This window comes from Arvicanthis niloticus, chromosome 6 (assembly GCF_011762505.2).
Source record: "Arvicanthis niloticus isolate mArvNil1 chromosome 6, mArvNil1.pat.X, whole genome shotgun sequence".
Taxonomy (NCBI): Eukaryota; Metazoa; Chordata; class Mammalia; order Rodentia; family Muridae; genus Arvicanthis; species Arvicanthis niloticus.
Window position 1 is genome coordinate 99,191,137 of NC_047663.1, and position 12,440 is coordinate 99,203,576.

Consider the following 12,440-nt stretch of genomic DNA (forward strand, 5'->3'; position numbering starts at 1 on the left):
AAGCCCCTGATCTCTCTCTCTCTTCTTTCATCTTCTTCCATCTTCTTTCCCCTGCCACCTTTGCCCTATCTCCTGAATAAACTGCCCCCCCCCACTGTTTGGTGTGGAGTGGTCTATTTTGCGCCACGCTTGGACATCAAACGTGGACATCTAACACATAATACATTCAAAGTCAAGCCCACCACACACATAGTACAACCTCAGGGTCTTTTCCTCTAGGCACACTTCTCCCAATGTAAACCCACCACCAGAAGATTTGGTCAGAAAAGCACTCAGTCTGCTTTTAATGACTTTTGTTTCCCTAAGCCTAAAACAAGTCCCCTTCCAATGTGAAAGAATGGCCACACATAACTATCCACGCATCAAATAAACATGTGCACACTCACCGTAGAAATACAACTCTCTCTATCCCATAAAACCACAGAACCATAATCCAAACTGTGGCAGGGATTTCATCTAGGAGACCACACAGGGGTTAAAAGGCAGGCTTTAGTTGCCTACAGAATGAATTTTAAAACCATCAAAACAAAGCCTGGAAACTGATCCATCGCTGACTCTGCTATCTTCTTGAAAAGCTGTGCTCTCTATGGGCCCCCTTCCCACCTGAGCGGCTGCTCTAGCCAGGGGGACTTAACCATGGCCTGCACAGCTTTCCAGGACCTAACAGAAGAGAAAGGAAAAAGCAACCCCACCTCCACCTCACCCCCCTCCCCAGGCCTGACATGCTCTCTGGCTTCCTCCACCTACAGAGAACTAGAGCTCGCATACCAAAGGCTCTCCCTGTTCCCTGAGGTGTGAGGGTGTGAGTGAGAGTTTTGTGGGTTGTAGTGAGCAGAGTCTGCTTCACGTGCCATCTTATTCCTTCAGGTATCATGGGCACAGACAGTGAATCTCTGGTCAGAAATGCTTGGGGGCAGCAAGGATTGCAGCTTTCAGAGTTCTTCAGATTTGGCAACGTTTATATGGACATGCAATACCTCAGGCATGGACCCAAGTTCTAAGCGCTGGAGTCTCTCTCTCTTCTCAAAGATGACCTTGAACTCCTGATTCCCCTGCCTCTACTTCCCAAGTTCTGTAATTAGATGTGTCCTCCGCCACCAAACACTCCAGTGTATGCTGCACTGGAGAGTGAAGCCCCAAGGTTCCTACATGCTAAACCCACACTCCAGCAACGGAGCTATAGCCCCAGCCTTGTTTATGTTCCTTAAACACAAAGCCTGAAAACAATTGTATCCTTTTAGTGATCCCAAGAGAGTCAGCATGGAACGTCCCACTTGTGGCATCCTAACTGCACTGCAAGTTTTGGATTTTAGAGCATTTGAGATTTTGTATTTTCAGGTTAGGAATGCTCAACTTATAACAGCATCCGATTACAACCTGCTGGCCCATACGCCAGGCACTGGCCATATGACATCTAACAGAGGAGATGTGGAGGAGTTGAGAGGCTCTCTCAAAGCTGTAGGTCTGGAGTCACTTGCATTAGGGACTCTAAGCACAACAGCCTGTCTCCAGGAAACACACCCTAACTGTGTGGCCTTCCTGGCTGCTCTTGAATGGGACAGAACCTTGGCACAGTACTGAGATGAACAGCCTGGGATCCACACCAGCAAAACAGGTCATGGTTTGCCTTCACAATTCTGGGAGTTACGTGTGCTGTGCTCTGTGCTTGGCGAAGGAGCAGATGTTTAATAACTTTGCAGTAGCAAGGAAGAGGTTGCATAACATGGCTGAGCTATTTTTGAACTTTGGAAAATGCTGACTGCTCTTTTCAAAGTGTCTTCTATAAAACTAGGAATATTAAAACATGAAGAAAAATTTCCCCTTGCTCTACACCCCACCGTTTGAAATGACGAAGACAGAAACAGGCCTAGGGTAAGTTCCAGAACACTCTATACCCTGCAAGCTGCCCCTTTCGCACCATGGGCAACAGTACATAGTTTCAATACCCTAACTTCAGGAACTCTAAGATTATAGTCAATAACCTTGGGGACCGCAGAGTCACATGCTGAGATAGCCCCAAGGGGTTCTCAGTTGGCCAAAGCTGCTCATGATGAATCCTCCTGAGAACTAGGTGTGAATTCAGCTGCAACTGTCTGTACAACTAAGGAGAGCTGTTCTTAAGATGCTTTGCAAATTAAGACTTTATCCAGCTGAAAATGTATTGAAAAATAAAATGAAGTAAGGGACCACAAACTCCAGAGTCTGGAGTCCTGCTGAGCAGTTTCATGGACTGGGTTCAGTCTTATCTGCCCTCTGCCTTCGAAAGCCAGATCCTGTCCTTATCAACAGCCTAAATGCCCATCAACGGGGGATGACTAGATAAAAGATGAAGCATGGGCTTGGCAGAATGCAAAAAATGGCAGCTGAGATGAATACACTGGAATTCCATTATCTTCCCAGTGATCTTGAAAATACAAGGTTAAAGCCAAGCAAGTATTAGGTGTCACTAAGATACATTGAAAAAAAAAAACTGGATTAGGCATGTGGGTGTACAGGCATCTTTAGTGAAAATACATCCGCACACAGAGATCACATATGTACCAGCTTCACTGTAGGAATTTCCCTTCCCTTGCAAGATTGAAGAGGGATGTGTTGGGGGCTTCTACACCATCACTAAGGCACTGTTTGTTAACATTCAAAGAAACGTGACACACTGTCCTCGTTCTCTGTGGTGAGTAATGGGCTGAGCCTATTATCATATTCTGTACTATTTACGGTCTTTTTCATTATTTGAAAAAGAAAGAATTCTTGAGCCAGCATGAAGGCTCAGTGGGAAAAGACACTTGCTGCCAAGCCTGAAGACCCAAATTCAACTCTTGGAAGCCATGCAAAGAAAGGAAACAGCAAACTCCCAGAAAGCTAACCTGCACGTGTACACAATGATACAAACGCACACACAAAGATACACAAAGTAAACAAATGTAAAAAGTGAACTCTTATGCCCAGAGTTTGCTTTGTGGCAAATTCTCTCACTTTTCAACAAACTATATGGTCTTTGGGGACAGAAATCACATCTCAACTCCACTGTGTATTCCAGGAGCCCGCACAGATCTGCTAGGTATGAGAATGATGGCTGAGACCCAGAAGGATACAGTTCCTCAATTCTTCTGAGTTACTGTCTTTGAGGTGTCTCTAACTCCCAGATAATCATCTCAGCAGGCTCCACTCTTTCTTTACTGGGGTGCACGTGAGGGAAGAGAAGTGTAGCTAGGAGAGAATGTTAGGCCACTGTGATCACCACCCAGCCTCATCATCTGGGTGTGCACACCACCCATGTGTGGGTGGGAAGACATTCCATGCCCAGGGGCATCGGGCACCAACGACTCTGCTTGGTGTGTTGCTTCTATGGGGCGGAAATGACATTAGTAAAGTGGATGCATTCCAAGGTAAAGCCTGCGGAGCCAGCACAGTGGCACATCACAGCCTGGGGGTTGGTTTGCTCTCTCCTTAAAAAATGGAGTCTAGGGTGGTCCTTGGGAAGCATCTGAGTATCTTGGCAATTATCCTTCCAAAACTCCTTTTCCTATATATATTACATTTCAATTACCTCACAATTGAGTTATGTTTCCCACAAAATAATAGATTTCTAAATCTGCCAGCTTCAGGGCACAGCTTATTAAAGCACTGAGTAAGAATTCATCAGCCCTGCCCTTGTCTTAGCGCTGGCAGTGAGCCTGACTTCTTAAGAAGCGTCCATGTTTCACACTGAATTATCAGAGTTCTTTCCTGATATTTGGACAATTATTTAGGATGCTAAAAGTTGGTATGTAGAAACAGGATTGGGGGAGGGCATTGTCAAAAGAGCTTGATTTCTTAATTCAACAGCCTATTTTTCTTGGGTGTACGTTAGTTGTGAAGAAGTACATCCTGGACTGGGAAAAATGTCTCAGAGGGAAAAGACACTTGTCTCACAATTTGAGCACTTACGTTCAATTTCCCAGAACCCACATAAAAGCAAGACACGGTGTGAGGAACTCAATCCCAGTGACAGGAAAGATGGAGGGTGGAGCGAGGACTGTGCAAAAGGGTTTTAGCCTGGCATGGGAGCAGGTCAATAATGAAGATACTCTCTCAAACAAGGTATAAGGTGACAGCTGACATGTGATCTGACTCCCCATATTCAGGCCATGGCATGTGTATGCTGACACACATGCACACACTCATGTTCTCTCTCTCTCTCTCTCTCTCTCTCTCTCTCTCTCTCTCACACACACACACACACACACGCACACACACACACACACACACACACACACACACACACACACGTACACTTCTGTTTGTACACTTCTGCTTCAGAGGTAAACTCTGAAAAGTAGCAGATTCAAACCCACAGTCTTCCAGAGATGTTTTAGAATGGTGGTACTCTGCAGGCAACCAGCATGCTCTGCTAACTGCAATCAATCTTCGATATGGCCATCCTTCATTGCTAACTCCGTGCTTCTTGAATGGTCAGCAGGTGTGAGCACATAAGAAGCATCACTTCTCACGCATCATATCCCCTCCTTTCATACTCAGGACAACCCCCCAGAACTCTGGTTCTCAAAAACTGCCCCCAGGCCAGAACTGGCAGCAGCATCCAGGCACTTGTTAGAAAGCAAGTTCTAAGAGGTCACTCCAGGTATTCTAATACAATAGAAATCCTTAGAACCTGTGTCATCGAGCCTTTCCATATAACTCAGTGCACGCTAACAGTAGACCAATCTAGAAGAAGGGCTGTTATTATCACTTTATGACAAGCACTTGAGACTCAGAAAGATATAGTGATTGCCACCCTCTGCAGAATGTGAAGAAGATGGGATTTGAACATAGATAGTACCTCTCCCTCCCCAGCTCATCCTTTAATCACAGAGCCACACTGTCCATTGTGTGAGAACTAAAGCACAGATTACATCATCCAACATCAGGCAAAAACAGCAGAATGGGTGTCTGAATAATAATTCTAAATCTTAGCAGCTGAGCCATAATGATGGACCACAAAGAATAATGACACTTCCCAGAAACATAAAATCTAACTTAAATGTCCGCCATGATTGGACAGTTAAATAAATTATGCTACTGTCATGCAGCAGAACGGAATGTGGCTTTCAGAGTGATGATTGCCAAGATCTTCAGGGACCTACAAAGACAATTGGAATATAAGAAGACAAAAAATTCTCAGTCAGGGACCAGAAGCATCAGTGTGGTCAATTCTCCCAAATCAGGCCATGCTGCTGAGGATGTGGGAAGTTGGATGATCCCACAACTGTTGGTATGAACATAAACTGGTACCACTGTTTTGCGGAAGAGTTTGGCAATGGATACTTATGCACATATCTGACCCCCAAACCCCACTTCTTAGAACTGAGTTAGACAAGTAATTACATACAGCAAAAAGAGGCAGGTGTGATGGTTACCACTGCAGCTGAGCTTCTAATGGAAAAAAATCTGAAAAAAAAATGGAATTCTCATGAATGTAAAGAATAAATAAACAAATAATGGTGTATGAATATGGAAGGGTGTGGTATGAATATTCCAAAGATTTACCTGGCATATAAATAAATAATAAATAGACAGACAAACAGACAGATAGGTAGATGAATAGATGGATAGATAGATGTGGGTGGGTGGGTGGATGGATGGATGGATAGATTGATCAATCAATCAATAGATAGATGACTGATATGAGACAGAGGGAAGATGAAGTGATAAAAGAAAACTCTCAATTGGATGTCTACAAGGTATGTTATTGAGTAAAGAAAATAAAAGCAAGTTGCATAAAATAGCTGAAATATATTAGTATTAGCCAGGTATATATCATTACTTGTAAACCCAACACTCAGGAGCCTGGGTTGTGAGATGGAGAGCCAGCCTGAGCTACATAACAAGTTCCAAATTAGCCATGGCTATGTGATGAAACTCTGACTCAGAATCAGCATTATATTACTTATCATTTTAAAAAAGAGATGGGAGAGAAGAAAAGAGAAGTGAGCATAAAATCAAAACAAATTCCCTCCAAGTGAATACATGCATGCATTCTGTATGTGAAGTCTACACTTTCACCAATGACCGTGAACCAAAACACTAATAGTAACAAAACTCTGACCCATCTTTGGTTGACAATCAAAGAGCTCTCTTACTGGTGCAGAGTGTGTAGTGGGGTCTCTGGCTTCTCGGTCTGCCCGTAGCAGCTGGCCTTGGCCTCAGGAATGTAGGAGAATTTCTCCAACATGGAAGATGCGGCAGTGGTTAAGATCCCAAGACCGTCTCTCACTCTCGCCTCCAGGCTGTAGTCCCAGTCGTCATAAGAGACTGAAATGAGACCTGATGGAAACTCTTTGGGGATGAGCTCTGTGTTCCCAGAGACCAAACTAGGGACGATCCAGAAGAAATCATAGCCCGTGAGGCCGAGGGAGCGAGCTTCGCTCAGGATGAGGACAGCCTCATCCTTGGAGCAGTAGAGGAGGATGACAGAAGAATGGATCTTCTTCAGCTGGACCTGTGTCTTGGCATCCTCGAAGGAGGTGTCCAGTGTGATCACGTTCTGCATGTCCCAGCCCACAAAGCTGTTGTCTACTGTTGTCTTGATGAAGCTGATGAAGTCTCTGTAGCCAGGGAAGATGGTGGTGACCAGGGAGAAGACATGCCAGTCATAATCCTGCATGATCTTCAGCATAACCGTGGCTTGCTGCTGGATTGATGCTCCAAATTGGAAGAACGTGGATGTCGGATCCTGACAAGAAATAAGGAGACAGGAAGGCAGAGGGTGAGGTCAGAGGCATTGCTATGCAATGGTCTGTCTTTATAGACTTAGAGTTGCCCTTTCTAGAAAGAAAAGCATCAACTCATTCAAAAATATTTCTGAAGAGCTGGGCTGGGGATATGACTCAGTTGGTAAAGTGCACGTCATGTAGTCATAAGAATCTGTGTTTGATCTCCAGAAGCCACATTTGAAAAGAGACACAGGTAGATCTCTGAAGCTAATTGGCCAACCATCCAAGCCTATATGGCAAATTACAAGCCAGTAAAAGACTATTTAAAAAGGTATACTGCTCCTGAAGAGTACCAAGGCTTCTCTCTAATTTCCACACACATACACACATACACACATACACACATACATATGTGCCAATGTGTGCACTGGCACACACATGAATATATACACATGAACTCATGCATGCACACATACATATACACAGATAATTAAAAAGTAACCACTGCTGAGATGTGCCAGACTCTGCAGCAGGCACAGAAAATGAAGGCTTGAAAGGATTCATCCTCAGAAGCCCATGACCAGCACAAGGAGGAGTATCAGCTCTTTTGTTCATGCATCATGTACTCTCATTGTCCTCTAGATTCTGTCTCCCTACCCCTTTCTGAGCACACAGTTCCAAAAACACCAATTTGGTCTGGCCCTCAGGGTCATGACATAAAAATGAAGTCAACAGAGACAAAGGAGCATCAGGAATCACGAGGAGGTTCACAAGGGCACAGTTGGAGGTCCTGGACTTTGCCATTCCTGAAGCCATCTACCTTGGACCACCAGCTAAACAAGCCGCTCAGTTGCTGTGTTTACATGATCCAGTGCAAGTGGTGCTTCTGTGCCTTCAACTTAAGCCTCCCCATGTCACAACACAGACAGTGAGCTATGTGACCACTAACAGGTTCGATTGGCAAGCATTTGCAGAGCATTTTGCTATGTGCTTTAGATCTTGGGAAATGATGATTCCTGAGACAGGCAAGGCAGAATCGCTGAGTTCAAAGATGAAGGAAAACTTGGAAAGGAGCAGTTTCTGTGAATGGGAGACTGGGAGAGACCTGTGGACACATAGAAGAATAGAAGTGAGGGAAGGGGAAACAGGTGGGCATACCGTGAGGTACGTGTTTGACTGCAACAGACAAGGGCACTCTGGTATATGAAGTCAAAAGAATGAAATTCTATTGAAAAGCTTTTGAGACTATATCCAAAGGTTTAGGTGCTATTCTGACAAAGCCCTGGTAAACTTGTGTTGGGTTAAGTGTCTTCTATAATCCCAATGATCCCAACAGCATCACAGACACATGATCATGAGAACAAAGTTCCATTTGGCCAAGCAAGTGATTAGTTGTTGAATTTATAACCTCTGACATTCCTAGACTCATTAAGTTCCCAGAATGGTTCTATGAAGTTGGTATTGCTGGCAGGGAAACCAAGGATCAAAGTGGTCATAGAGCAACTGAGTATCTAAACCTAGGTAGGTCCAGAGAACACCACATGATAGCCTCCCTTCTATCTGCAGCCGCAGCCCTCTTGGGATCATTTAAAATCAGAACATGGTGGATGCATATGTATCCATGGTTACTATGCTGCAAGATGATAATTCATGGGTGCTGAAGTGACAGCTCAGCTGGTAAAGCATTTACCTTGCAAGCATGACAACAGGAATACATGGCTTTGTTTGTTTTAAAACTGAACATGTGGCATGCACCTGTAATCCAAGTGCTGGAGAAATGGAGACAGAAGGACTCCCCAGAGCTCACTGGCCAGCCAATTCAACCTAGTTGGCCTCTCAAAAGCTAAGAGAAATGGCTCCTGGGGAAGAATGCTATGGTTTTCCTCTGACCTCTAAATGTATGTGTACATATGCACACCTGAGCACACATGTGTCCATATATGAACACAAAACAAATGCCAACTCAACAAAAAATACTCCTCTACGTTGCCACAAAGCAGTGTGTAACCAGTGCTGGGGCGGGTGTGTGTTTCTCCTGGAACTGAAAGACTTGCCAAAGTGCTCTTCTCTTACTACAACCACGTTTTCATTTTGCCCTCTTGTCTTTCTCTAAGTGTTTAATACCACTTAAATGCAGTAGTATGGCTTATGGGGACTCCATTGTATGTACACTCATGATATACACGTGTGTGTGTGTGTGTGTGTGTGTGTGTGTGTGTGTATGGTGTATGATTCCATTCACATCTTTCAGAGCAATACTTTATAACTACTAATGTCAATTTTTTTCCATCTCGTTTTCTTGATCTTAATGGCCAATGAGCTATGTCTGGTTCTTGGAAATACTATTCTTTCCGGAAGGCCTGGGTTTAGTGGATTACTTCACGGCAGCAAGGCCTGAAGGCAAAGAGGAGAAATGGGAATAAACAAATGGTTTCTGGGCTACTTCCAATATTACAGTTCTATGAATTTTACCTAATTAAATCAATTAAAATGGGTAACAGACTTAAAGATTTGGGGAATTATCTTTTTCCCTACTGTAGCATTTGGAGAAATCCAATATTCTTGAATTGACAAGTCATTTTTATCAGTCACGTCTCAACAAGACTGTGAGCTCTTCAAGGACAGAGAAACTGTTGTCCTCAACACTGTCCTCACGGCTGCCAGCAGGCTTGGCCCAGGACACATCAGTGAGTAGAGGACGAGGACAGGCATGGGTAGATGAGTGTGGATTGAGGCCCCAGAAGAATGTCCTTGGGTTACAGAGGATGCTCAAATGGGGACAGGTTAGTGTCTGAAATTGTATGCTTTGTGGATCCTGAATGTCACATTCAAAGCAAGACCTTTAACACCACCACCTACATCTACCCATTCCAAGAATTCACTGCTCCAACTGAAGCCCCAAATGTATACCTATTTGTTAGCATGTGCACATTTGTATATATGCATTCATTTGTGTGTATATGCATGTGGAGGCCAAAGAACAAACTTGGGTACCATTCCTTAAGTGCTAACTACCTTAATTTTTTTTTCTATTTTTTATTTGTAATGGGTGAGTGGTTTAGTGTTTGCAGGCCAAAGCGCATGTGTGAAGGTCACAGGAGCAGTTCCAGTATGGGAATAGGGCCCTTTCCTTTTCCTTGACTGGCTAATGATAGATTCTGGGAGAGGAAAAATTACTGTCTTTACTATATTGAGGCAACCAGAGTCAAAGCCCATGATCACAAAGAAGACCCTCATTCATCTCAGTGGGTCACAAAACAAAATGGATGGACATGAACATGAGGCAGAAGTTTGTGGGAAGTGGGAGGTAGAGAACAGGGTAGAGAGGTGGGGTGAGAGTAGTCAGTATGTATGACATACACGTGTGTAGTCAGCATGCATGACATACACGTGTGCAGTCAGCATACATGACATACACATGTGTGATTGTTAAATAAATAAGCAAGTCTTTGAGACAACCACATAGGCACACATTTTGGAACAACTACCATGGATGGAGAAGTGGAACCAATATGCTAGATGTGGCTGGGATTTGGGATCCTGAAGGTTCCTTACTCCATGTACAGTACATTGCAACCTCACCAGAGTGTCTACGAGATGCCCATGCACAAATGAGAGCTGTACTGATGCAGACTTCCTTCTTACTCCCTAGACAGAAGAGGTTGAGCCTGCACTGCACTCTTCATGGAGAGATGATCACACAGATTGCAGTTCAGCAGCCCAAAGCCAGTGCACACAGCACAGGCCGCCCATGAAAAAGTATGTGCAGGACACTGGCCTGGTACCACACTTCCTCTTCTGATCTTAGACACTCTAGCACAAGCTTCTGTCAGACCTTCCATTTTTGCTAGGATCTTAAAAGTGTGCACCAAATACAGTAGTGTTCAGTAAGAGTTAGGGCCTTCCAGAATCAACTGTTTCAGAGCTCTGATATCATAATGCACTTATCTGTGAAGAGTTAATAACTTATTGGGCTGTTGGAAAGTTCTGGAAACTGTACGGTCTAAGTGTAGGAAGTAAGTCAATGTGAACAAACCCTTGAAGGGCATATTTTATCCCTGGTCCACGCCCTCTCCTTGTTTGCTTCCTGTATGTCAGGAGGTGAGTGATTTATTTCATGGATGCTGTGTTATCGTATCCTCTCCTCTTCAACCCAGGCCTAGAAACGATGGAGGCAAGTGATCAGAGGCTGAAAAGCCCCACACCACGAACCTAAATAAACCTTCCCTTGTTCACATCGCTTTCTCTCAGATATTTGGTCATAGCTGACCACGACTCCCTCAGTCACATCCTACCCCAGTGGATGGATCACAGGGAACCTTCTGGAGTCAGACTGCTCAGTTACAAACTTACCTGGGCGCCCTTGGGAAAAGTCTTAAGCCTGACTTTCCTCATCTGCATAATAGTTGTAGGTATTAAAAACAATTAAAGAGGCTGGAAAGGTGGCTCAGGGTGTGAACTGCTTAGCACACAAGTGTAAGAATGAAGTCCAAATCCCCAGAGCTCACATAAACCCTAGCAGAGGCCACACATTTGTAATCACAATGTTTCTCCAGTGAGCCACAACACAGAGGGGAGAGGAAGATCTCTTGATTTATGGGCTAGCCTGGGTATGCATTGGAGAAGCATATGACATGATATCCTCTCTCTTTTTTTTTTTTTTTTTTTTTTTTTTTTTTTGGTTTTTTTCGAGACAGGGTTTCTCTGTGTAGCCCTGGCTGTCCTGGAACTCACTCTGTAGACCAGGCTGGCCTCGAACTCAGAAATCTGCCTGCCTCTGCCTCCCAACTGCTGGGATTAAAGGCGTGCGCCACCACCGCCCGGCAAGTATCACTGAAAGCAAAGCTTAACACCTGAGGTTTTCCTCCGTACACTCTGATTCATGTGTGTCCTCCCACTCACACATACAAATGTGTTCATATATTAAACATATATACCAATATACAGATATATTATGCACAGATCCAGATGGGCAGAGAATCTTCCAAGATGCCAAGCAATCCACTCCCATCTTTTATCACTGTCCATAGTGTCTCTCTGCTACTGGGCTGTAAGAATCAGGTAATGTAACCCCACCCCTTACTGAACTACCCAATGCCCTGAGTTCAGATACCAAGCATTCAGTAAATATGAGACATGGAGTTTTCCCCAGGGGTCAAGATCTATTGTTATGTCAGAGCAAGAGACTGTGTCTCCTCTTCTCGAAAGTTCTCTGGCCTTGGAGCACCTCAACAGCTCAGACTGTTCCTAGTTCCACTGTAGGGGAACCATCAATGGCTACTTCCTTAAGTACAGATTCCTGCCTGCCTCGTTATGTACACCAGTCAAGTTAGCATATTGTGGGACCTGGGACTTTTCAGACCCAAATTCAAATCCTGATTCTCTGATAACTAGGCATGTCACTTTGGGCAAGCATGTAGTCTTCCTGGGTTTGAGGGTTTTGTTGTTTGTTTGTTTGTTTATTTGCTTGTATTCCACCTGGATATAATTACCAAAATACTGTAGGCAAAGAACAAGATGAAGGGAGAGGGGTCAGGTTCATCTCTCCCTGCTTCCTGAATCCAACAGTCTCCTTCTCCCTCTTGGCTGGCTGTCCTGATGGTCTCTACCCTATTCCATAGACTGTGTTACCCAGATCCATAGGTATCTACTTTCAAATCCAATCACAGTACAAATCAGCACACGCACCCTGAGTCAGATTCACGAAGAGTGGGACAGGGATGGCCAGGCCCACTGTATCCATACCGT

The 12,440-nt window shown here is 44.3% G+C and overlaps 1 protein-coding gene across 1 annotated transcript in view; it reads right to left on the reverse strand.

The window, feature by feature from the left end:
- The window catches only part of Grin2a (glutamate ionotropic receptor NMDA type subunit 2A), a 415,299-nt gene that overhangs the window by 192,314 nt on the left and 210,545 nt on the right, over positions 1–12,440 (reverse strand). Inside the window, exon 4 of the mRNA XM_034508024.2 lies at positions 6,120–6,712. Within this exon, the coding sequence (XP_034363915.1) occupies positions 6,120–6,712 (593 nt within the window). The remainder of the gene's footprint in view (positions 1–6,119; positions 6,713–12,440) is intronic.